Source organism: Cyanistes caeruleus, chromosome 7 (genome assembly GCF_971803275.1).
Source record: "Cyanistes caeruleus chromosome 7, bCyaCae1.hap1.1, whole genome shotgun sequence".
In the NCBI taxonomy this organism is placed as follows: domain Eukaryota; kingdom Metazoa; phylum Chordata; class Aves; order Passeriformes; family Paridae; genus Cyanistes; species Cyanistes caeruleus.
In genome coordinates this window covers 15,357,612-15,384,759 of record NC_141707.1, presented here as the reverse complement: position 1 = coordinate 15,384,759, position 27,148 = coordinate 15,357,612, and the positions used below count along the sequence as shown (strand labels likewise).

Sequence of the window (27,148 nt, the reverse complement as noted above, 5' to 3'; positions counted from 1 at the left end):
TCCAGTCACAACAGCAAGGTGCTCAGATAGGGAAGAAACTGCAGCTACAGCATTTAATTATCTGAGCGTCTCTGAAAGCCATGTGTAATTTCCTAACCAGATACATTCAGCCCTTCTATTTTGCCAGTGATGGAAAAAGGTGCATTATAGTCATCAATAGCACTTTACTTTCCATCTGTGTTTCCTCAAGAATTGTGCAAGGTATCATGATTCATTCTGACTGCTCAAGACATGAGCTCCCTCTAGCATCCAAAAGGATTAATGCAGTTGGGTACCTTTGTCATCCTAAAGGGAAAGAGAGCAAATACAAGGAAATTTCAGTAAGATGAAGGAAGTCTGACCATTTTCTTCTTTTTTGACAAAAAACCCAAAACCAACCAACCACAAAACAAAAACACAAACCACCAAAACCTCAAATCCTCTGAGCTAGCTACATGCATATAGCGAAACACTGTCACCCTAAGAATGATGCGGCAAACACACAGGACAGGCAAATGCAAGATCTTAGTTTACATCCTAATCCATGAAATACAGGTACAGATTGTCCAAGTCCACTCTGGTTATCAGCTTTCTCAGGAGGCCAATATAAACTGGCAAGATGATGGTTCTGGCTTTGAAGATGTGCTCATTGTTCAGACAAGCATTGTCACCAGAAAAGAAATATGAACCAAGAATGAATGTGAATATGATCCAAGGGTGAACTTGGATAATAAGCAGGTGAAATAATCCTTCAGAGTACCTCAGACCACAATACTCAAGTTGGGCATTTAGAGATTCTCTAGTCTTTCCTTCTCTTTTATAGCATTTGGGAGCAAAACAGGATTGCTTCAGTGGTGTTAGCACTCCCCTACCCCAGGAGTAGGGGATTTACTTAAATCATATGAGTGAGAACTGCATCGATGGGCTACAGTTTAAATCTTCCAGACTGTGTTGGCAAGTTTCCCTTCCCAGACCCAGGGAAAAAAGAAGACATGTAGCCAACATCTTTTTTGGTGGCATTTGAGAGTGGTTTTAGAGGTGACAAGCAGAAACATGCTAAAGCCTCTGTCTCTGCTCCATTGACTACAGTATTTCTGTCGTGCCTGGGGCCGAGGAAGCCTCTCTCTATGGCACAGCAATTCTCTCAAAGCACAGAGAGCAAAGAATGTCAGAGTGAGGCAAAACTCCTGAAAAGATAGGAAAGTTCAAATGGATTTGCTGCTATACACAGTTGCTGGCCAAAATTGCAAGCCAAACCAGTACATAGAAGCAACACAAACCTTTACACCAGTGCTCAGTAGTTCAGAGAGCTCCTTCTCCCATGTCCAAGAAAGTCACAATTCTGTAGTCCAGAGAGACACTGCAGACTTCAGTTGTTTGTGACATTCCCAATGACTCTGCACTAGTGTCTGCTGTCCTGTCTTTGACATCCAAATCTTGTCCTTCACACACATCACATGCCCATCAGTGCTACCAATATTCAATAAAGGTCAAGCACCTAATTGAACTCCCTATGAGGCTTCAGTTTTGAAGAGGCTGGTAACATAAAAAGAATCTGTCTCTCTGTTAAATCCAAACTGGTCCAGTCTTGCTGGGAGGATCACAGACTTCATTCCATGTTGCAAGTTCCAGAGTAAGTAGCACTGAAGGTCCAGGAACTTCTCCTCCCTTCATACAGCATCTGAGATGCTTTAACTTCACACACTCATGTTGTGGCCAGAGAGTCCCAGTGACCCATACACAAAACAGATCTGCTGTGGCTTTTCTTAGGAAAAGAACAGCTTTGTGCTGAACACCCTCTGCCATACCTCCCTACTGCCAGGGCAGGGAGAAAAGGCACAAAGGGTGAAGTCCAGGGAAATCAGCTGATGTGGAAAACCAGGTCAGGCCAGGCTGAGATAACCACATATCTATCAGTGCTGATGCTCCAGAAGTGGTGCCTAATAATGTTGGTAATTGCACAGTGCTCATCTACATTTAGAACTTTGGCACTGCCTCTCCCTTCACTCAGTGCTACTTTTTGTGATGTCTTACATGCACCACCTCACAGATCCCCTGTCTAGGATTGCATGGGCCACCCCACTGCAACCCCTCTCTCTCCACCCGTTTGCAGAACAAAGCAATGCCTGGATACTGGCTGACAGAAGCTGAAAATTAATTTTTGATGCTAGCTGAAGAAAGCAGTGTCACTAATGGTTCACAAACCATCCAGACCCTTCCCAAGGATTGGACTTCAAAATTCACTGAAGACTGTTATTGATACAGTTGCTAGTGATTTCATTACACTTCTTAAATTTCAATATCTTACTAGAATAAACTCTTTAATTCTTCTATAATGCCAGCTTGACAACCATTTGGAGACTGTATTCTCTAATCAAAGGTAAAAACCCCCAAATTTCTGAGTACATAATTATAATGTAGACATCAGTGACTACCCAGCACAGAAACAGCAATACTTGGTAACAGCCATGCAAAATGTTTAAAATTCTTTTAACACAAAAGCAAACCAAAAATAAGAAATTTTTATCACTGTCTTTGTCAAACTGCTGTACATTCTATAAACATTTTCCTGTCTTACAAGCTCTTTGCTTTTCATAGGATGACTGCAAGCGGCTTTTTTCCAAGTTTTTTGTAGCAGTAACTATTAACAAATTATTACATAGTTACACGTGTATGTGCACTGCAGGAGGCACAAACACAAATCTCAGGGGTTTTGCAGCCTCCAGAAGTACAGCTACTTCCTAAATTTGCCATCTCTTGATGTGCGCAGATCAAACTGCTGCAAAAAGAACTGGCAACATTTACAAGAACTGTTACTAATATTTGTTGTCTGAGCAGGGTGCACTTAGCCAATGTCCATCTCTTCTCATCTCCTGTTGGCCTAACTGGCATCATCCCTCCCAAAGTCAAGGGCTAGGGAATGGATAGCCTGGGATAGAACATATTCCTTCCAAACAATCTGAAGGAGGAATGGGAAAGTATTCTCTTGCTTCCAATGCTACAGAAGTAGCTGGATGACTTAGTGGAGTTCAACCAGATGTTATCACCAAGCTCCTACCTCTTTCTCTTGCAGTGCTGCTCATTAATTCCCCTAGAAATCTTTTGATCTAACATGGTAACACCAGAAGAAAAACATCCATCTTCTATTTCATTCCTTGTTCTCTCATCTGCTGGATGTAAGGATGGTGACCGTGTCCCCTGCCCACACCCAATAACTCTGCAACTGTTGTTTTCCAAACAGCAGAACCTTCAGGTTATCTCTTCTGCTTGATCCTGGAGATGACAAAAAGTACACAGCAGGGCACAGACCTTCCAAGGAAAGAATGGGTCCTAAATGATTATTGTCAGTTATGTACTGCCACTCAAAACAAACAAAAAATTGATAAAAGCCAGCAGAAGTAGTTTTGGATGCCCCATTCTGTGCTAATTCTCTATTGTCTGACACTGCTTCTCCCTGTATAAGTGATCATGTTATAAATGTGGATCAGAACATCAAGATGTGCATTAGCAATGAGAACAAACCATCACAAAAAAAAAAAAATTGCCTGCTTTCCTTATACAATATATTAAAATATACAGCTCACATAAATATAGGTAGGAAATTAAAAAAAAAAAACTAACTAAAAATTCCAAAAGAATGGTATTTTTTGTCCTAGTGCTTTAAGGCATTATGAGCACTCCTTTTTGGCACATGTCTTCTGAAAATTATCAAGAATATTCAACTTCTATTATTTGTTAGAAAATATGTGGCATATCATATCTTGCCTTGAAGTACTTGGGTCTTCTGCTCTAAGTATTAACAACTAACTTATTTTAACTTACTCTATGTAAGAGATCAGATAAAACAGACCCTGCAATAGATATACACAGGAATGAACACCAAGTAAAAGCTTGACAAAATCAACAGAAACCAAAACCACCACAGACTGGCATTTTACAAAGTGCTTTATTTCCCAGTTCATTCTGCAAATGGCTCATAAACATTATTTTTGTTTGCAAGATCAGAATAAACATCAGTGTCCCACCAAAAGTATTAGCCTGTAGTTAACCTCTGAAAGATCTTACCTTACTAATGTTAATTATGCTGGCTGACTTTATGGTACATTTTGTTACCACACCTGTTCTCAGTGAAACTTTTCCATTTTTGCAGTTATTAGCTAATCTCACTAGCGATCTCTCATTTTGCAAAGGAGTTCAGAAGTCTGAAATAAGAGAAATGAAGATACTTCTGTTCATAGATTAAATTAGATTAATGAAAACATTTCACTATGAAAACATCAATCTTTTTACAATTGCAACTGATGAACCCTATGTCACAGCTCCTGAAGATGCTAAATTTGGTTCTAGTGTAGTCTGCCTTTTTTTTTTTTTTTTAGATGTCAAACTCACTTTGCCTGATCCAAGGAAAAATCACAAGTTTATGGAATACTTTTTGGTATTTTTTGGTAGCTATGGAACACAGATAATCATGGATTTTTACAGAGCAGCTGGTGCCTAAATGCAAAATGAAGAATTCTTACCCCTTTTGTAAAACTTCAAAGGAAAAGAGAACTGCCATATGTATTACTTCCATGGCCTTGACATGGCCAGAAAAGCTTAACAAATAAATTATACAGCAAATAAACAGTAAGACAATAATCAATAGTGAGCAATATCTTTAGAAGAAAATACTTGAAGTTACAGTGACAGTGCAATTCTTTCCAAAGCTCATCTAATTCATTATCAAAGAAGTCCTTTTCATCCAACTGTTCACAAACAGTTTTATGGACAGATAACAATTCACCATGTTCCCTTTAACAGAGACTCTTCCCTTTATAGTGAAATGTGAAGAGAGAGGACAAAAAAAATGAAGATTAATTTAGCTAATGTTAGGAAGCTATCCATCATGTTTGTATTCCAGTGCTCCCATAATAAACCAGTAAGTGTGTCACGTCACCTAGTACCCTGCCTAGATACCCTTGGTGTCCAGTGCCAGGTATTTTCCAAAGGTGGTGAAAGAACATACATATAAAACTTATCCTCTAAAGGAAGTTCCCTTCTTATTCTTATTACTTATTATTTTACTTATTACTTTACTATTACTTATGATTCTTATTACTTTTATTATTTTCCTAAATAATCTCTGAAAAGCACAAGAGTATAAATCCCATTCCCAAACTCTGCTTATTTCTTTGCCCAAAGTTAACAGCACTTTCACTGAAGATGCCACTCACCACAAACTTTGCCCCATTCTGAAGCACTGCTAGACAACACTGGGAAGATGCCACATCCTTAACACCTGTAAAAACAGCTTTACCAAAGTAAATAATGCTGCAGCATCATCTCCTCAGAATGACTCTCCCATGCTCAAACCTGTAAAAATATGGCTGGTATTCTTTTCCAGCTGAAATGTAACAGATTAGACATGTTCCTGAGTTATTTCACCGCCGAGATCTACTCTAGTGAAGAGGTGAGTACACTGAACTTGAAAGGCCTAACCAGAATACATCCAGAAATGTAATTACTGATTCAGACAAGGTACACTACTTTCTTCACACAGAATGAATCCTTAAAAATTAAAATTTGATTACTTAAAAATTAAAGGCAATAATGACTTGCAGTGATCAAACAGAAATCAGGATTTTCCACCATGACTGGCATCCAGATGTAAATTTCAATATTTGAATCAATATGAGGAAAGCCAATTTAATTTTTTGCCAATTAAAATAGATTAAATCACTAAGAAACAAAAGCAAATTAAAACAGCACATTCCATTCTGTTGCCCTCTTTTACACTTTGAAGCCCCAACTTCTCTGTCTCCCCTTGTCCAAGGCAGCACAGGGCAAAGTGGAACATGGGTGTTGCAGTCAGTCTGTAACAGCTTCTTTCTGTCACTCCATCATGGGCTCTCTCCACAGGCTGCAGTCCTTCAGCAGAAGCCTGTTCTGGCATGGCTCCTCTCCACAGACTGCAGTTCCTTCAGAAAAATCTGCACCTGCTCTGGCATGTGATCCTCTGTGGTCCGAATTTCCAGCACCAGAAGCAATTCCTCCCTCTTCTTCTTTTCTGACTTGGGTGCTCAGAGAACTCTTTCACCTTCTTCCTCACTCCTCTCTGCCATGCAGCATTTTGCCCTTTCTTACAGACACTGCCACAGAGGTGCCCCAGCTTCACCGATGTGCTCAGCTGTGTCCCATGGTGGGGCTGTTGCTGAGCTGCTTGGAACCAGCTGTGTCCTGCACAGGGCCAACCACACCAGGGCACCTGAACTCAATACAGAATCACAAACTAAAAGTTGAACATTAAGAACTTTCTGGCTGTTTCCTGTGCTCTCTTTCAAGCTGTGCCCAAAGAGTCATTTGTGGGGACACAGTGGGGCAGACCCACAGACTGATCTGGATTCACAGCAATAACTTTGTACTGATAACATGCTGGTACACAAAGAGCATCAGCACAGTTCTGTGCTTGTGCTGGCCTGTGTGGAGATACAGGTGCAGGAGCAGAACCTGTGGTAGGTAATTCCTCTGAGGACTTCTGGAGTGAAGGGGGCAGTGGAGCCCATCCCAATATTTCCCACTCCTTAAGCAAAATATCTTACATTTCAGTCATGTAAGAAATCAAAGTCCAGCACAATAAAGCAAAGAGAAAACCCCAAAGCATGGGAAACTGAGGATGGAGAAGTTTTTTTAAAGTAAGAAATCTGTTTCTGTGCTGCTCTGGGTATGAGAAAGAGGCAACAGGAGAAAGGCAGAAAAGTAGAAAACGAGAACATGTTAAAATGATTGTCCCATTCCCAAAAAACAATGAGTACAGTGGTAGGAGACAATAAAAAATATGGCTAGGCCAGTGAGAGGTAATTTTATGGCTTCTATCATGTACAAAGTTAGACACGCACAAGCACCTGACATGAAAAACATGTACATGCACCAAATTATTGTGAGGATATTGATTTTAAACTGGTAAAGCCCTCTTTCCACAGATCATCTGTTCTCAGTAGAAATAAGGTCAAGAAGGTTCCCACTTCCTCCATCTCCGATGTACAGAACACCTCAGATGCGATAACAGCTTTGTCAACAGCCAAAAACATGGGGTTATCAGACCAGTTTACATTCAGAAGATAACTAGTACACTGAAGATAAAAGCAAAATACACAGTTACCATTCTAGCTTTTATTAGATGTGAGCTCAAAGCGTAAGCAGTAACAAAATGAACAATTAAAAAGTATATTAAAAGTATATTAAAAAAATATTTACCATCTAAAGTGAGCCATTTCAGCCATAAGAAATTGCAGTCTTCAGCTGTAAGTTTGAGAGCTTTCTATCTCCTGAAAGCAGCTTTTTGCAAACTTCTTTTCCTCTTCTATTCTCTGCTCTGGCTTCTTGACAGTTATCTGGAGTGCTCTCAGAGGTAAGTGATCCTGAGAAAACAGCCAATACATATTGAACTAAGAGATAAAAGCGGAAGACAAGGGGGAAACACCTGCACACTTCAGAGAACTGAAGTGTCCTCTATAAGAAACAAAATTTCCAATTTTTTCTCACATTTAATTTTAGCTTTAAAAGAAACAGCTATGTGAAAAAGTTAAATTTATGTAACTTAACAGTGACCTGACAAAGCAAAACTGAACTCAGATCTAGGATAGACTTTTAGGCCCAACTTGTGATTAATTTGCAGAAGCACTGTTAAACTTTAAGCTGGCAGTGGGAAGAAATGGAAATTTGTTTCCTTCTCACTGCTGACCAGTGTTTGTCAAGGAACATATTTAAGAAAAGGTATTGTGTAAGGGCAATGCTATGTAAAGAGTAAGAATGCCTGTTTTTACCATTATACTCTTCAGTTGTTTATTCCTTCTACCAGCTCCTATTCCTAAATTAAGTACACTTGAGGGTGACTCTTCTAGATGCTCCCAACTCTCTGCACATTTTCCACCAAGTTTTCATATACAGAGACTTTATCTTCTCTTAAGCTGGAAAGCAGAATTCCATGAGCCATCCCTCAAGAGATTAATATGAGCAGCTTTGCATCAGGCTAAAACACAAGTGCACCTGTTCTTAGGAGCTGGAAGGTTTTTCTTCTGCTCAACAAGCACTGCAGAACACAGGGGCAACAGAGGCAGAACACAGCCTCAGAATTTGCTCCTAGCTCAGACAGAACTCAGACTAAGATCAAATTCACAACAGAAGGCACTCAGTTCATGAGACTTGACCATTTTTGACATCACTAGTTTCACTAAACCAATGCAAATTCCATGCACAAAGAAAATTGGCCACATCTAGAACTGATGTGACAGGTGTTAATCAACAAACTGGTTTGCAGATATTGTCATTGATATGCTGTCAAGTGACCAGGTAGATTCTGCAAATGAAAAAGTGCTTTAATGTGATGGGATAGGTATTAACTATGGATTCTGGTGTTATATGCAAGAGACAACACAGCACAGATGGAAGATCACCAGGAAAAAAAGTGCCAAACCTTTCAGGCTCTGAGCATGGTGGTTTTGAGGGGCAGTTTGAAATACTTCATGTTCTGGATAAAAAGAAAAAAAGGTGAAAAGGCTTTGGCTATTTTAGGTTATTAAAGGGCTAGAAATATACAACATTATTAAGTTAAAGCTTACTCTGTAAAAACGTATATATCTGAAAGGACTCTGGATAAAAGCTCTCTGTTATTTATAAAAAGATATAATTTATATAGATAGATATAAAAGATATAAGATAATTTATATCTCTGCTATTATAAAAAGAAGCTTTCATTTACTTTATGAAAACGCACAAAGACAATAAAAAGATCAGGAGGTGCCACTGGCTTACAGTTTCAGTATGACATGCAAAGACAGCAATGTATGAATGAGTATTCATTAACATTTTGGGACACACTCATAAAACATTGAGACCTGTCCAAACACTAGGCATCTTGTCGAGCAGACCAGAGAGAGTCAGCAATAATACTAATATTCTGAAAAAGAAGATTTACTTTTATTCGCTTTTGGAAAATCCTCTTCCTCCCACCAAAGAAAGTGCATTATATAGAAGTCACATCATCAAACTTTAACCCCCTCTGTTTCATTCCTGCAGGTCTTCTCATAAGATCTTACACACTTTCATGCTCTCCACGTCCCTTGAAGGCTTGTAGAACTTCTTGAGTGGGCAAGTAGAAAGAACAGCTATGTCAGCACACAGACAATCACTGTTTCTCAAAGGTGCTTTCAGGACTAGCACACAGAATGTTAGTCTGGCACAAGGACACTGGGACTGAACTTCTCCTGCTCTCACTGACCTGCCAACACACACCTCTCTGTTTCTGACTCTCCTACTGCCATTTGATTGCCACACCTAATTATGTTTTAAATAGTATCTACAGACAGAAACTGTTGTCCAAAGAGCCTAAGTATTCTTATGATCTTTCCTGGAGCCACTGAACTGTCAACATTTGACCAAGGGAGAGTGTGGAAATTTTTACAGTATTTTAGTGGCAGCTTATGCTGTATTGACACTGCTATAGAAATCCAAGTACATTAGACAAATGTCCAAATGGACAGATCCAACAGTATCTAGCTCCTTCCAGAAATCCACTCTTATGAAAGCACTATACTACAAACAGATTTTCATGATGAGCCTTATCAATCCTTATTAGAAAAAAGATCAGGAAGAGTGAGAAATTTAATTTGCTTAGAACAGCATGCTCTTGTTTAAACAGGCAGAATGTCATTAACAGAAGCCAGTACATGCCAAATGACCAACTGAGCTGTGCTGCAGAGAGCAAAGGATGGTTGTAGTAAAAACATGAATTCCAATTATCCACATTAAAAGATCTGATTACATGTGCCCTAAAATATCTACATCATTTAACCACAGATAAGTGTAATTAAAATGGTATTAAAGAATTATGTGCAAACAACTATAGTCATGTCTCCATTTTATTTTAAGATACATACATCTATATATGTATCGTACGTATTGTACAACTATTAAGTGTCCAAAGGTAATTTGCAATAAGGGGCTGTCATATACATGCTTTTTGCAAGGCTTCCTCTATCTATCAGAGACTAACAGACTAGTGATGAGAATTACCCCCACAGCTCCTATTTTCCTGTCCAGAGAAGACTCCTTAGGATAAGGACACTCAGTGCTTGTCCTTGTAAAGCTTCCCATGCTTTTGAAAGCCCTTCTGTACAAGAACAGAATGGGGTCCTAGTTGACAAACATGTACTAGTAGTTTGTATGATACAGCAGCACTATCTCTGACTGCTCCTTTGAGGACTCTCCAGAAAACACTTCAAATCCCTACACGTCATTTGCCATGTGCACCAGAAATGGAATGGGAGACTCAGATATAAGAGCTTGTATTGGAAAAAAAAAAAATTCATGCATATACACTCTTCTTATTTGCTCCTCTCCTTTCCCCCCCAAATCGTACCTTAGCTGCTGTTGTTGGGTAGACCAACTGGATAGCTTCTGACCTAAAAAAATTAACACCATCTGTTTTACACAAGGCTTGTTTCATTCATTAATGCAGTGCACTGTTGCTGGGAGAAGATAATTGTTACTGATAGGATAGGCTCTCAAGTCTATTCCTACAAAAGCTTTGTTCAGAAAGGCAATGCAGATCAAAGATTATTTTCTCATCAGAGACCCATAAAGAACAGTAACTTTTCCCAGCACCATGCTCAGCTGTATCACACTTGCTATTCCTAATGTAACAGATTCTTCCTACCTAAACATCTGAGAAGGCATGTGCTTGAATAGGCTTAAGGGAGAAAATTGCACTTTTGCCAACAGACAGACAACTTAATGGGCAGCTACTATCCACAGCCAGAATCATCAATTCAAGTGGTATGAAAGAGGCCAGCCCTAACAGCTGGCAGAAACCATTCTTTCCTCCCTGTTTTATCAAATATTTTCAGTTGCTGTGAATGTAAATGGTCTGTGAAATGGTGCTCCCTCATATGCATCCCAGTAATGATGATAAACCCTTAAGCAAGCAAGTAAAAAAAACTTAATGCAATTTAAAGGAACAAATGTACTTATGATCATGGGGAAGGAGGGAGAAAAACTGATGGGGCAAAGCTCACCAGTGTTTACCTGTGCAGTGAACTCAGCAGCTCCTTCAACAGTCCAACAGTGAAACAGTGAGAACTGGAGGGCCTGAGGGCATGGGATTTCTGTGGAAGCCTTAATAAGTATGGAGAGACATTTGGGCAGATACTGAACTGCAGTCAGTGGGATGAGGAAAGCAGCAGGTTAATTCAGTTGGGAAGAAAAGGTTTGTTTTCCTTGGTAACAGGTAAAGAAAAAGAGTCTACAGCCCTGGGCTGAAGCTCCAAGAGGAGCTTCTTCTTCATATTAGAAGCTAAGAATGGGCATCTCAGACTATGGGGAGTCATTTATCTGCCTCTAGTGCTCATCAAAACTCCAGCAGCTTCTCTGCTTTTAAGGGCAGGGCAGGATTCCCTTTTTTTCCATATCTTTAATTTCCTACCATGATCTCACACTATCCACTATTGGCATAGAGAGGACTATAGACAGAATCAGGAACTGCACTGAGCCTTTGGGCTCTCAGCCCCAGAACCCTCCAAGCACAACTCCCATCAGTCCTCAAAGCAGGATCCTTGTTTTTCAGGAACTTCTTCCATCTGGTCTCCCTGGAGCTCTCCTACTTGTGGTCCATCATCTCTAAAATCCACTGCCCTGAAAGTGCTCTTACATTTCTCCCCATGAGCCCCCACAGCCACAAAATAGACCATTACTTTAAAAAGAACAAGTAGTTTACATTTGAATATAAATATTATACAGTAAGTTACTATAGAAAATATATATATATATACACATATCTACAGACATTTGTGCCTCTACATTTTGTAGAAACTGCAATAATTTTGTACCAACAAACAGCAATCATTTCTAGTACTGGTTTCCATCCAAGAGGCCTCCAGCCTTGAAGAAGAGCTATGGATGTATACCATTTTACACTTCCTCTACATTTTACCAAAAGGTTATTTTTGCATGCACATACAGAAGCCCATCTCTTCTTGTAAAGCAACCAATCACTCTTACAGACAACCAACAAGGATAACTGGAGAATCAGTTGTTCATTTACACTAGTGTTGAAGGCCAAGAATTCTAGGTTTGCAAAGTAAGTGCTTGCACACGACAACCACAAGAAAACAAAGTAAGCATCAGAAAAACATCTACAGTTCCAACACAAAATAATAACCAACTACTTTGCATCAAGCTACACAGATTACTCTGAAAAATCAGCCTTGAGTATTCTATTTAAACAATTTTAGCCATTGAACATGGCAGCATTTACTTTGATTTTTTTCAGATACTTAACTAGTCTTCTCTATAAAATGTAGGTGGCTATTAGTGAACAAAGGCATTAAATTAAATATAAAGACTGGACATGGAGATGAATTCATGTTCCTCCTTTAGCAATATGCACAAAACAAATGTAAAACACATACTTTGAAAAAGAAAGATTACATTACATTAAAAAAAATAACACAGTAATAAGATGAATTATATATTTGGAAGACAAAGAAATTAAATTCAGCAAAAATGAAGAAAACTGAAGACAAAAATGTGAGTATTGAGTGAAGAATAATTTAAAATAAATTTTCCAATAAACAGAATTGCAAGTCTAATCCTCAGCTTTTGAAAACAACTAATTCTTTATTGCTTCTTTAAAATTTTTCCAACTTTTACTTTCTGTTGTTTTCAGAGTACCATGCAAATCAGGATAGAATATAAAATTCATTTCAGAGCCTGCAATTCAAGATGGACTAAAAGAGTGTTTCCTCCAGTTGTAAGCACTAGGTCAAAACCAGAAACACTGTCAGAAATACCGTGCAGCACAGGATAAGACTATAGCTCATGGTGGAAAGAACCATGTTAAAACCAGAACTGTTAATGAGGGAACTAAGAAAGAGCTGATGGAAATGGAACTCATCTTACTTTAAGCTTTTATTTCAATCACAAATGTATTGTCTGCTTTGAAGAGAACTAAAATGGAAATAACCTCTTGCTGGTGATCTTTAGCTGTAATTTATTCTTTTGAAAAGAAGCATTCTCAAAAATGAGGAAAAATTCTCACAAAAAGAGAAAGGGAAAGAGAATATGGTTTGGAATGCATTAGTTTAAGAAAAACTGATGGTGATGGATTATTGAATACAGCAGCATGGAAGGAGGTACCAATTCTGGTATGCAGTTTTTGAGTTGGAAAAGAGAAGGGGACTGCTGGCTGAGTGCTCCAGAACTAAGACTGCAGCAGAGAACATCCATTTGGGAGATACTTTGACAATTAGCAAAATAACCTACCAAAAAACCAACAAAAAACCACAAACAAACAAACAAACAGACAAAAACAAACCCCAACTAAATAAAATACCCCACAGGTGAATCTTGGGGGATTTTTCCTAGCCAGAAGTAAGTACAGCACAGCATAAAACAAGTCAGTGTAGACACTAAATATGAGAGGCTCCAAAAAAATGGAGATTTTTAAATGCATTTGCATCATAAACTACTGGCTCTTATTTAATAAGAGCATGATCCTGCTGGAAAATCCTAATGGGACTTAAGCCATAAAAATTAGCTTCAAACAAATAATGTTTACAATGCTAGTTAACCTCAGAGAAGTTAATATATATTAAGACTATGATATAGCACCTAACAGATTTTGCACATAAAGACATTTGGAACACAAGTTCAATGTAAAGCTTTCAAAAGTTTTAGCTTTAAATACTCAAAAGAAAATGAAAAAAATAAAATAAATGGCCATTGTTTAGAAGATGTTTGTGAATGCTTGAATGTAAGGTAAAGTAACAATTTTAAAATGTCAATATTTTGGTTCATATAATATTCACAACACTTTCTTCTCTACATAAATGAAATAGTTTTTCTGGGGTTCTTTGTTCATTTGTTTTCAAGTCCGAAAAAGAAAAAAGTCCTCACACTGAGTTCTTCCACAGCATGCAGGAAAAACAACCCCTATTTTATGATCAAGTTCTCAACTACTTAGTAGGAACTAATAATAGAAAGGCTCCTATTGCTGCATACAAACTACTCTGAATTTTGCTTTAAGAATTCAACATCTGAATTGCAAAAAATGCAATTTCCTAACTTGATATCTATGTTGGCATCAGTTTCATTTCATTTACAGCTTTAAAATGATTCCAAGTTATTTGTAGCTGTGATTTTTTTCTTAAGGAAACAGCTGTTACAGATTACACAGCTCAGTGCTTGTCACTTACTATGGCTTTAACTCAAATACTACTAAACAATGATTTTTAACACATTCAATTTTCTAAAGATTCGTGGTAATTATTTTAATTGTATGGACCACTTAAGTCTTAGGATACGTCACTTTTGAGAAAGATGAGTTTGTTTTCTGAATGTTAAGGTGAAGAACACTTGGACATTGCTTTGATTACTTCCTTTGTTTTCTTGGGCTTCTCTTTGTTAGGAATGTATCCACAAGCCCTACATCACAAACAGCAGTAGGTTAAATCACATTTGTCTGAGCTGACAGCTTTAAGTGCACAAAGCAAGAGGTAGATAAGCTGAAATGGCAGCATCAATCATTTTCCATGAGAAAGACTCCTGCATTTAGTTGTTATGACCAACTGCAAATACAGTAGCACTGCAAAGGAAGGCTGCATGCATCAATGAACCTCATTATAAAGCCAGAACTTAAGTTGAAAGATGTCAAAATCAAAAAAATTCACCATTACAATTCATACACTTTGCTTTATCATACAATTTTATGTTCACCTGGCAACCTCACCTTTCTCCTCTCCTTGATCTTCACACCATTAACATTATGATCAGGTCAAAGCTGCATTTTCTTAAGCATCCATGTCCTTTATCACTTTGAAGTTTAGCAACCTGGACCTTCTTTTTGTCACAAAACCATTGTCATACTGATCGCTTTGCTGTTGGATTCTGTGATCTTGGAGCTGACAGATTCTATGGTCTCTGTAGTGCAATAAGAGTCAAGGGTCTCAAGAAGAAAATGCAAACCCAGCATTGTGATCCACATTCTAAAGCTAAGGAATTAAATTGTGGAAGACCTTCAGAAACAATTAACAAAACAGGCCATTTGGATAGAATCCAAATTACTCAAAACTTGAAACAGAAGAGAGAGGTGGTGTTCCATGGGGCAACTGAATGACCTGGAGTTGGCAGTGAGCCACATCAGTCAAACCAAAACAGCTTTCTGTCATAACTACTCTAAAATACGCTTAGTCCAAATGTCATAATACAATTAAAAGAGAATGGCAGTACTTTGAGAGCACCTGCCTTTCCTTCCAAGACATTTAGAGTTCTCCAATTTGAAAAATCCTTCCAGGCTTCAGGTGAAGAACTATGGTGAGGAACTGTGGCAGTCTCTGATTTTATCTGTCTCCATAGACAATGCTTTTTCTCTTGGCTCTTGTTTAACTTGGCTCACACAGGTAACAACACCCTCTGTATTTTCTTCAGCTTAAAAACAAAACAAAAATCAAACACTGAAGTTCAAACTCCATTGACAATGCTTCAGCCCCAATAACTGTGCATTTAAAAGAAAAATATATCAGTAACTCAAGCTAACAGTTAAGGTATATATGAAGTTTACTGCTTTTTTGCTTGATAGCCAGTTAGTTATATCACCTACTGTGCTCTAAAACTCTGCAAGTTGACATAAACTTACTTCAGTAAGGCTCCCCTCAAATAAAAATATTTAAACATATTTATAAAAAATAATAAAGTATTTGGAGATATAAAATCACTTTCACACAAAACATCTTTCCTCTTTTACATGGACAAATAAAAAAACTAATTAGAACTGGCTGAAAGAAGTTTGTCTTGGAGTTTCCCACTATCAACACATTTGTCTCCTTTCTTCAAGACACACAGAACAAAATAATATGTGAACAAATATTCACATATTATTGAGCAAACTGCAACTTACTAAGTGCTGGCTGGCTGTCCACAATCTGTACTGGAATAGTCTGCACATCTCCCAAGAGAATCTGATGCTCTCCTCCTTCCAGGCTTCTGGAGTCATCCACCCCTTCAGCTGGTACCAGCTGGCCCATGGCAACCAGACTCTGATCAGGGCCAGGCAGAGCCCCAAAAGCAGGTGCAGCAGCACTGTCCTGTGTTAGGCCAGCACTTGCTTGCAGACTGTGGGTCTGATTGAGTGCTAGAGAATGGCTGCTTATTGCACTCCCCAGGGAATCCAGGAGACTTGAAGGGCTGGGAGGGGAATGGTTATTTACAGCTAGCAGGGCTGTTGATCCATTTGTCGAGGTAAATGTTGACTGCAGCTGTAATCCCTGTGAAAGAGAAGGCAGAAGTACCAACATAACAGTATTTATAGCAGAAGGAGTTTGCATTTAACAGCATGTATTGTCTAGATAGCTTCTGACTTCCTACGCATTAACTCTTCTGAACACTCAATCCCAGCAACTCTAGGCTCAAAATATACTTCAAAACAATTAGGACAATGGAATCCAGCCGCATTTAGAAGAATGCTTAGAACCATAAAGCTCTAATTTTGGATTGATATTCAGTTTCAGATCATTCCCCAGTACTGTTCATTCCCACAAGAGGCAGGTACTACAAGCTAAGCACACTGCATTAAATAAAATGATATGAGGTGGAGCCAGGCTTCACCAGGTTTTCGCAGAAAGACAGGAAACAGCAAGTAGAGTAGAATCTTACTACAGATTGTATTTCTAGGGAAAAGATCATGCATTTCATTGGGGTTCAGGAAATATGAAGGCACATTTTCAAAGCAGTTAAGTAAGAAGGATAAGAAAGGCAGCTTTGAAGGGAGATGAGCTTTAGAAGCTCTTTTACCATAACATTCTTATCCCTCCCTCTTCAGCCTTTCAACCTGCAAGTTTACAGCTCTGAGCTAGGAACAGTTTCAGGATTTTAAGATATTTTCTTAAGAGGCTGGTGAAGGATTTAAAAGGAATAAACAAGACTGTCTTATCTCCCTGCAGTTTTGCAGCATTTTCATTATGAAATGACTGGAGCATGTGGAAAACGAATAGGTACTTGGTTTGAGGTAGAAACCCACTGCCTTTATCCTCTTGGTTTTCAAGAGAAAACTTCACAAGAGACCCTAACTTCAAAGTGTCAAAAGATGGTAGTGGGATCCCCTGCACCACAGCTACATGCTAAATGTGACATGCAAGAGCAGCCAGAGTAAGAGCTGACAGCTACTTCAAAGTCTGTGTTTCCCAGCTACGATTGGGATCAGCTGAGAGGGAACTTGCTGTTCTCAGCTTGCCTTCAGCACTTCCAGCACAGCATGTTTGATGTTCTGTAAATGACTTGGCTGTACCTGAAGTTGTGCAAATATCTTGGGCTGAAGTGAAGAGAGTGAAGACAACAGATGAGCTGTTTCAGGTATCAAGGACTCCCCACTCTGGTTGGATTCTGCTTTGGTGATGACTGACTCCGCTCCTGAGATCCCTATGGTATCAAAGTGAAGAAGCAGTTATGAAAAATCTCTTCTGTTTAATAAAAGCCTCCCCTGTGAACCAAACTTCCTTCAATGTCAATTACAGATATACAGAAGATGTATATATACATACATATATGCAGTTCTCTTTGCAGAACTTGGACTAAAGAAAAAAGACTGGGTGTGACAGAAAGGCAATACTGCAGGAAGTCTGCATGTATCTGTACAGAGCAAAAACCAGAGGCACCAATAAATCTGTTCCTGAGAGCACCCTACATTATCCTTTGAATTTGTAGTTATAACATAAAAGCTGAAACACTTCTAACAAAGCGGCAAATAATTTAAGATATCTATACCTCAGTAAGGACTTACAAACACACAGGTATCAAAAGAAAAGGTTGTCTTTCAAAATAAAAATCTACACAGGAAATTTTCTATGTTTCATCACTCCCTTCCCATCTTTGTGAAATCAGTATAACTTCTATGCAGTATCATCTGAAGTCCATTTATCTGGAGGTCTTTCAGCCTGCAAATGATATCATATCCTCAAAATTTTTATTTCATGCAAGAATGATGGACTTCATTTCCTGAAGTTTTGTGAAAACTGAGATTCACTTATAACAATTTCTGCAAGAAAACTTCTCATGAGATCATTCCATTTCCTGTTGGAGACACCCAGAACATTTTGGTTAAGCTTTATACAAGCAGACATTGCTCAGCTTCTTATTTCTCAGTTCCACTTTTATGGAGGTAAAAGAGGAACTTGCCCTGTGAATGCAGATTATTCTGGTGAATGTAAAAAAAAATTGAGAATGGTCAATTGCAAAATATTTTCTATCAGAAAATCATAGGAAAAGCTTCCAGCAATCTGAGTGGAGATAGATTTTTCAACATATATAATGATCTGCAGACTCTTAACTGCTGTAACTGATTGGAAGATACATACAAATCTGTGAGTCTTGAACACAAGTACTTCAAATATTTAGACTCTTGTGAATATTATACAGAGATCACATATGCATATGTGAATATTCACATGAAGGAAGAGATAGTAGCTCTCTCCCTGGGGTGTATTCTACAGCAATACTCCTGGGAAAAAAGGTAATAGTTCAACTCCTCCTCTACTTGCTACAAAGAAAGTTATATCACATGAGATAGGGAGTTCTGCACAAACAAGTTCTGTTACTGCCTGATTTCTTAAATGTACAGTTGTCTCCATTTGGCACAAGCTGAAATTTAAAAAAAATATGTATACAAAGAATAGTCTGAAAAGTCAATGCTGTTGTCCCTTGCTACCACTTTGCAAACATTAATGAAAGTTCATTTTTAGGAAGTCAGACTTCTTTTTTGTAATACAATTATAAACGTGCTGAAATGTGTACAAACACATATAAGGGGAGATGAGACATGCTGCAGTTAGAGTTTCTGCTTATATTCACTGAGCTGGTTCACATGCGCAGAAAATGAAACAAAACCCATACTTTTGCTTCCTGTAAAATTCAGTATGTCACTGGGTGGATGTTTACACATTTGATAGGCTACTTTGTCTTAAAAGATTATCTGTGTAAAACAAAGAAAGCAAGAATTGGTCTCTTTCTGAGTGTTCTCCAGCACTCAGTTCATATAAAAGTCATCCCTGCTGAGCTCTACCACAGCTGTTGAAGACAACTATTCTGTGTCTCTCCATAAAAACACAGTAATGGCAATACTCATAGGCATGCAAGCTTAAGCACAGTAAGTCTGTTCACATTGCAAATTTCTTCTTTTCCTAAAAAACAAGACTTCCTTAAAAAAGAGGGACACTGTTCAAGCTGAGTTTAAAAATTAACCTCTTCTTCTCACACAATTGTAAAACACTGTAATTCTTGCCTAAAAGCATCAAGCATACCTAACAATTTTCAGTTCAAATTAATCTATTGCAGCAGCAGCCGCCAAAATAAAGTTAAAAAATCCCAAAAGAAACAGTGCCCAACTTTTTCCTTTTTTTAACAGTAAATGCACTGGTGTACATGGAACTGATTCACATAAATCAGGTTCACCAAGCTGTTGAGAACTCATGCAGTGAGCCAAACCCCTGAGGCTTTATATTTCCTGCTACAACAAATAAGCAATTGGCCCACGTCACTCCCCGACCTAAGGGGAAAGGGACACAAACACATCAGGACTTCTTCAGGCAAGAACCACAGGATAACTGTTGACACAAGTAAATCCTAAACAGTAGGCAGTACCCTTTTGGTCCCTGCAGACTTCTCCATCAGCTGTCTAGAACAAAATGTACCCAAACACCACATTTTGGTTAAATGGGGAAACCAGCTGGCTCTGCTGCTGAGGTTAAAAACATCTGCAAAGTCTGCAGCATGATCTGAACCTGTGCAAACAATTAGGCTTTTCCACCTCACTTCAATCATATCCCTGCTAAAAGCCAGGGATAGTTCTGATGAGTTTCACATCAAACCTATTAAACAGAGAATGGGGAAAACATCAACAAACATGAGGAAAGGTTCTTCTGGTGTCACACTAGACAAAACATTCTTGAAACAAGGATGGGAAGGGAAGAATAATCTAATTTTAAATTTATTACCAGCCACTATAATGCAACAGAACATCTTAGCCTATGTGTAATTCTATCTATGTGGGGAGCAAGTAGATCTAGTTACAAACACCTGTGTTTTGTCTTAGTCATGTTTTGAAGTTGAAGTAATAGTAGTAGGAACCCATTTTCAACAATGGAAAACAGCATAACATCTTCAAAAAAAACAGTCCTTCGACCAAGAATGCATAAAAGTAAGATTATATAAAAATATATCATATCTACACTCTAGTTTTCCAGCAGACTGGGAAGAAGTTTATCACATTGTGGCTCAACAATTACTGGGAAGAGATGATACTTGGGTGCCACATTAGTAAAGAAGTTACATCACAAAGATCTGAAGAAACACATCTCTCAGCCTTGCTACCACTTAACACCCGTGTTTCTAGTTCTGTTCTAAGCATCAAGCAAAAATGGAAAATATTGCTCTCAGTTCCAGTAACAGAAATACAATGCTTGCTGTTCAGTGCCTGATCCTGGCACTGGAATTCATCAGGCCAATGACTTCTGAGAAGCAGGAGCGTCTCAATGTGCAATGAAGTCCTTTTCAGCAAGACGTTTAAACATGTGAAGCAGAAACCACCTGGAACTCAAATGTCCTGCTGGATCCTGAGTACTGTGTCCCCTAGCAGACATCTCTGTTCAGTAGTAACTTAATTCTCTCTAAACAGGTATTATTAGCACCTTCATCCAAGATAAAATGTTCTTTCCAGACATGCTATTAAACCATGCTATTAAAATTTTTGTTTGTTTGAAGATGCTAAAGAAAAACCAAATTTATAATTTTAATACTTCTGCCAAGAACATCATGACTATGCATATTTTTTCCACATATGCAGTCAAATAGGAAAAAAAAAGTTAACCGAAATAGTTATAGCAAAATAATCCTTCTTAAGTTCACCTGAGTGACAGGACATGACAGCAAACTCCCTGTAAAGAAACTGAACTTCTCTGACATAGCTAATAAAACTCATTTGCAGACAGATTGGTTATACATGCAGTCCTACCATCTGAAGGTGGTGAGGCAAACGCAACAGTCACTGTTTCTGTGAGGACATTCCCACTGTCTGTGGTCCATTGCAGCTGAAAGGAAAAAGAACTCAGTTCTCAGAAAGGGTGCAAGCTTGTCTACGGGAACACAGGCTCAACACATAATATAAGAAATATATGATATATAAGAAAACAGCATCTAAAACTACATTTTCTTACTTTTTCATAATTACGCATTTTAGGACCGCTTGATTCACAAAAAAAAAGTACTGTAAAAGATTTTTAAACATGCACTGTGTATGAGGAAGGTTATCTGCTTTATCTGTTCATGACAGTTTAATGATTTTAAAATAGGAAATAGTCAAACCTGTTGGCTAACTAACAAGCACACTCACTCACCTGGGCTGTATCAGTGTAGGGAGAGGGAAAAGCTTGATGACACGGCATGATTTAACAGTACTGTTTGTCAAAGCTGATTTTAAATCAGCCATTTTTTAGCATTTAGTCTCAAAACCAGGGTCACTGTGTACCCTTTACTACTCAATACATGGAAGAAAATTAAGGAACAAGATTTAAGAGTTACTGAGCATTTGGAAAATTCAACTCCAAGCTCACTGCACTTACTATAAAGTGCATTTATTACTATTTATACATTCAAAATGTTTAAGTCCTAATCTAGACCGCATCTGAGACTTTATCCCCATTTTTTTCAGCTACAGAAGAGCAGTGAGAACTTCTTCTAAACATAGACAGTGACAAAACCATGAATAAAATTTTATGCCACATGTAAGTTTTTCTACACCAATGTCTTCCAGTCCATGCAGTTATCAAGAAGTGCTAATACTGTGTAATTTGTCAATCAACTAACAGCAGTCTAATGCTGATGAGATAAATACCGAATATGGTCAGAAGGTTTTATTCACATTTAATCCAATCTTGCTCAGCCAGAGATTCCACTGAAAATATTGCTGCTGGAAATACAAAGTCACAGAGAATTTTGGATGAAATACAGTTAGGTGGTAAAAATTAAGATTTCCAGTATTTAACTCCAAAAATCAAAAAGATACACAAAGGCCAACATACCGTTGCTGGGATACTTTCTGAATTATACACCATCTCTCCATTTCTTAGGGATTTCTGCACTTCATGAATGTGGTTCTTGATGTCATTCACAGTGGGGAAGAAGGACAGGTTATGTCTTTCTGGCACTTCATCAGGCGTGAACAATTCTCTTTCCACATACTTCCTGTCATATGTAAAAGGACATTTAATACCATACCTAAATATATTCCGCTACTTCCCGCTGTAAAGAGACACTGCAATCTTCTCCCTTCCCTTGTTGCAATGACAAGACAAAAGCAAGCTAGATGATCTTCTGAGCCAGTTCTTTGTGCATCTGCTACAGTTTGGAATTTAAAACCCCCATTTATTCAAGTAACATTAAAGAGTACAGCAGCTCTTAGTGGCTATCTACAATGATATGAAAGGATGTCAAAAGCTGGGAAAAACAGACTCATGACATCTGAGAATTACATTCAGTAATGCACCAGCACTGCCCTTTAGCTGCAAACCAAATTAACTGAATACAAAAGTAGATATAGCACTATAGACTGAGAGCACTGCAGACAGTTCTTTACCTTAGTTGCTTCCTCACTGCATAGACCTGCTCTATTCCCTGAGACACCAGTTCTCGGATCTTGTCTGCCACTTGAGGATGAAGTCGAGAAGGCAGAGTACTGTTCTCATCTCTAATGACTTCCTCCTCCTCCTCAGGAGAAGACATAGAAAGATGGGATGGTGAAGGAGGGAGGCAGGAAGTTTCCATTTCATGATATTGGTGGGCTTGCTGAGTAGGTAACTGTACATACCACCTAGCAAGGAGGAGAGAGTTTGTACACACAATTCTCAAACAAAGGCAAAAAATTAGTGTCTTGGGGGAACAGTATGACAACTACCAACAACCTACTCAGTCTGATAAGTTCTTACAGCCCCTGAGCAAGAAGATGTCTTTCAGAACTCAGGGCCCTCTCACACCCTTCAATTCAAAATGAACTATATGAAACCTAAAACAGTACAACTATTTCTATCGATGCCCTGCATGGAAACGCCCACTAGAGTTCCATAGCTTAGTGTTTAACATATTTACCAAATTAATACTTCAGTGCCATAGAAGTCTTACTGTCTTATTGACATTGTGGATTTTTTTACTATTAATAAGTGACCAAGTAAAAAAAAAAAAAAAAAGACCAAGTAAAATACTGCTCTTTTCCGTTTCATTTGTGAAAATAAAGAAAAAAGTGGAAGTTTCACCTGAGGACACCACCAGCATCTATCAAGTTCTTCTTCAGCATGTTGAATGCTTTCTCCTGCTCCATTCTTATGATTTTCTTGTCAATTTTAGGGTCAGTAGGAACCCTGTATTCTGGAAACTTTTGAACCTTTTTAATATAGATCCTTCCAAGGAGGAATAAAAAAAATTCTCCATCAGTATACTTTATTCTTGGGAAGGGAAAGGCAAAAATCCCACTTATTTCATAACAGGTATTAATATAGAAAAAGTTCAAGCAGAGTGATGTAGAGTGTGAGAAGTCTCTAAAAGAACTGTAAAATTCTTAAGGATACATTAATAGATATGGATGCAGACAGACACACTTCTGTTCTGAGCTGGAAGCACTCAGGCAAAGTGATTTTACTCCTCAATAAAAGCTCTCGTCCCTCAGAATAGTAAAAGCACAACACCAATCGTGCTGCAGTTCACCCAGCTATGCAGAATCAAGCATCTACAGACCCAGCTGCAACTATTCATCAAACAAATTCTAAGCTCAGTAAAAACTGAACAAGCACCCAGTAGAATGCTCAAGGGTGAGGAAAAAAAACCATCAGTGTTGAAGAAGGAGAAAATACCCAGTGAACAGGAAGAACTGTAACTCCTTCAGCACACAGGATGTGTTAAACTAGGATGATTGACTGATATCAGTGCAATTAAAAGCCTGAAGAAGAAACAACATATAAGATGACAAAGTTTTAGGAGCAGAAATAGTCACTAAAGGACACCACAATAACTTATGAAAGCTCAGGTAGATAATGAATCCCACTTGTATTTCGCAGAGTGATGTGCTACCTTGCACATCAAATTTCAGCCTTATTCAGTCAAACAGGACAGCATCTCCTCCTTACTACTAAATGAGTATCAACCTCAACCTATCAAGGAGATAAAGCTAAGAGTGACAGTGGGTATGAGCTACCAACCCCAAACCAGTGCTTTGTCATGGCTCACAGAGAGAATGCTTTCTTAGGATGCTCAGTCACTCTTACAGCTTTATCTATAATTCTTACCTTGCTGGACAAGTAGCTTTGTACAGCTGGCCAGAGGTGCTTTCCTGCTCACCAGATTTTTTGGGCTGAAATCCTTTCCTCCTTGGCCCATACTGGCACTCCATTACAATGGCTCTGCTTCCTGGAAACAGAAAGTAATACACTCTGTTCAAGCAATCACTAAATTCATTACAGTGAAATACTAACTACAGAAGAGATTCAGAGAGTTCTGAAGCAGAAGAATGCCTTCAGACTCTTGAGAAGGCAGAACCCTCTGGTACAGCAAGCAAATATAATGCAAACACTTCTCTCCCAGCATGTAAGATGAGCACTTGAAACCATTTCTCAAACTTATTACACATCACAGCACTCCTCAGCATATGAGAAGGCAAAGAATTGAACTTCATCCTGGTGAGCACCAATAATACTTTACAAGATGAGAGGTCTTGCAAGCTACCAAAGGAGTAAAATACTGGTAATAAACATAAAAAGCAGAACCCCCAAAACAACAGAGAAAATCTCCAGCTGAAATCAAAAGTGTGATGGTTTTGGCTGGGATAGAGTTAACTTTCTTCACAGTAGCCAGTGCGAGGCTGTGTTGTGCTGCTAACACAGGGATGTTTAGTTACTGCAGAGCAGGGCTTACACAGAATCAAGGTCTTTTCTGCCTCTCACCCCACCCCACCAATGAGGAGGCTGAGGGACACAAGAAACTGGAAGGGAACACAGCTGGGACAGCTGACCCAAAATGACCAAAGTCATATTCCATGTCATAATGGCATCATGTGCAGCATACAGAGCTGTGGGAAGCAGGAAGAAGGGGGGAGGCACATTGAAAGTTACAGTGTTTGTCTTCCTAAGTAACTGTTACAAATGATGGTGTCTTGCTGTCCTGGGGATGGGAAGGTGAATGAATTCCTTACTTTGCTTTGCTTGTGTGTGTGGATTTTCCCTTATCTTTTAAACAACTCCTATCTCAGCCCATGAGTTTTCTCACTTTCACTTCCCTGATTCTCTCCCCCATCCCACTGGGGGAATGAGTGAGCAGCTCTGTGGTGATTTCCAGCTGGGTTCAAACCATGAGACAAGGTCAGCAGCCATTTCCAGCCTCCTGGCTTAAATCAAAACTTCAGACCATGCTGTCCCATAAAAGCTCAGCCTTGTAGCTCAGAAATCTTAACTGCTAAATAACACAGTTTCAGCACAGCACACCCACACAAAACCAGACAGGCTCAAACAAATATTGCTTTGCTCTAAACTCAAACTAAGTGACTTCTTCCAGTCAGACCTCTAACAAAAGGGATTGACAAGCAAAGCATTAAAGTGGTCAAGAAAAGAACATCTTCCAAATTTCTTCCACATCACATTTAGTTATCTTTTATTTATACTTCATGTACTCTAGTATGCAGGCAAGGAGTTGCCTATGCCACAAGTGATATACCCAGAAACTTTGTAACAGCAACATAATCTGTTTCCATAAGATACCAAATCATCTAGATGAAATTAAAGATGTCTCACGCTGGGGGAAAAAAGGGTAAGTTACTTTGATTTTATTCTTAGTTTTCTTTTATCTCAGAGTTTATGGCTGAAGCTTTAAAATTGGTGCTAACATTTCCCTTATTCAGCAACTTTCAGGGAAAAAAACCCCAAACATAACCTACATTCCTGTCACTCATTTTCTCTATGTAGCAAGTAAAGCCCGTTCATTTTATGTCCAAATTAAACTCTTGGTAATTTCATGTATATTGTGCATGAGCTAAATATGTAATTACCAAGCTGTGAAGTCTGCATGTGCATTTCAAAAAGAACCACAGACATCAAAAATCTCTCTGCTGAGGTCTGTAGATGTTTAGCTTGCTGGTTTGGTGTTTTGAATTTATTTCTTTATTACTTTAATGTTTGTAATTGAAATAGTTTATTGACTCCTGTGGAACAAACTCTTCTAAAGATCTGCAAGTTAGGCAAGAATAATCGAACAAGCTCTTACCCTTACAAAAACTTTCAAGTCTTAATAGAGCAGATGGGACCTCCACCTAAAGCCCTCATCACAAGAACCCCCATCAAACGGTACTTAGCTAATCTCTGAAGGACAAAAGGGAATAATCACAGCAAAACATAAAAAAGGAAACAAGTTCCTTCAGACTCTCACAGCAGCCTGCAAGCTGCTCCTTTTTTTATGTTTGTGCCTTGACCTTATCAAAACTAAGGAACAACATACAGATTCTTCTTCTTTATGGCCAGTTGGGAGCTGATGTTGAAATTCTGAAAGTAGTTATTAAAATAAAAGTTAGTTACCTGCATTGACAAAGGGGATCCCATCATATGGGACATACTGAGATTTCCACATCAACCGTGTGGCAGGTTTGGCTGGGCTTGGAGACTGGCGCGTCCCCCACACACTCTGTGTTTGCTGCTTGTGTAGCGTGAGAATGCTCTCTAACTCTGTCTCGCTCACACAATAGCCGCGGTACGAGTCCCCAATTCTCTGCATGGAAAGGATGGGAAATAATAGGATTATTCACCCATCTGATTGCTGAACGTTACACAAGAAAACAATAGCAGTCAGGGACTCCGGCAGGTGAGAACATAGGCCCAGATTTTTGGCATTCCTTGTTTTTTGTCCCCCCCAGTAGTATCCTCATAAAGAGATTTATCATAGGATCTAACAGAAGAGCAGTCCCCACTGAGGTTAGGAGTTTGTCAGCCATCCAAGACCCTAAGAACACTGCCAACTCTTTTTCCAGAGGACAACTTCACTCCTGTGCTTTACCCCCAACACACACTTCAGTTGCAGTCACTGACTAGTCAAATTAGTATTAGATGAAGTTTTTCACTTGCCT

At 38.7% G+C, this 27,148-nt stretch overlaps 1 protein-coding gene across 6 annotated transcripts in view; it reads right to left on the bottom strand.

Moving 5' to 3' along the window:
* Window positions 1-7,324: 7,324 nt before the first annotated feature.
* The window catches only part of CARF (calcium responsive transcription factor), a 32,982-nt gene continuing 13,158 nt past the window's right edge, over window positions 7,325-27,148 (bottom strand). For 2 of the 6 annotated variants that reach the window (XM_023930845.2, XM_086897307.1), the window contains exons 6-17: window positions 26,604-26,793; window positions 24,330-24,450; window positions 23,304-23,447; window positions 22,631-22,864; window positions 22,077-22,239; window positions 21,011-21,086; window positions 17,294-17,424; window positions 15,908-16,274; window positions 14,741-15,438; window positions 10,376-10,418; window positions 8,432-8,485; window positions 7,325-7,376 (exon numbers count right to left, since the gene is read on the bottom strand). In XM_023930845.2, coding sequence (XP_023786613.2) covers window positions 15,320-15,438; window positions 15,908-16,274; window positions 17,294-17,424; window positions 21,011-21,086; window positions 22,077-22,239; window positions 22,631-22,864; window positions 23,304-23,447; window positions 24,330-24,450; window positions 26,604-26,793 — 1,545 coding nt within the window. In that variant the 3' untranslated portion in view covers window positions 7,325-7,376; window positions 8,432-8,485; window positions 10,376-10,418; window positions 14,741-15,319. Of the gene's footprint in view, window positions 7,377-8,431; window positions 8,486-9,066; window positions 9,097-10,375; window positions 10,419-14,740; window positions 15,439-15,907; window positions 16,275-17,293; window positions 17,425-21,010; window positions 21,087-22,076; window positions 22,240-22,630; window positions 22,865-23,303; window positions 23,448-24,329; window positions 24,451-26,603; window positions 26,794-27,148 lie in introns of those variants that run through there. The other 4 variants (XM_086897309.1, XM_086897308.1, XM_086897310.1 and 1 more) reach the window with 3 other exon arrangements.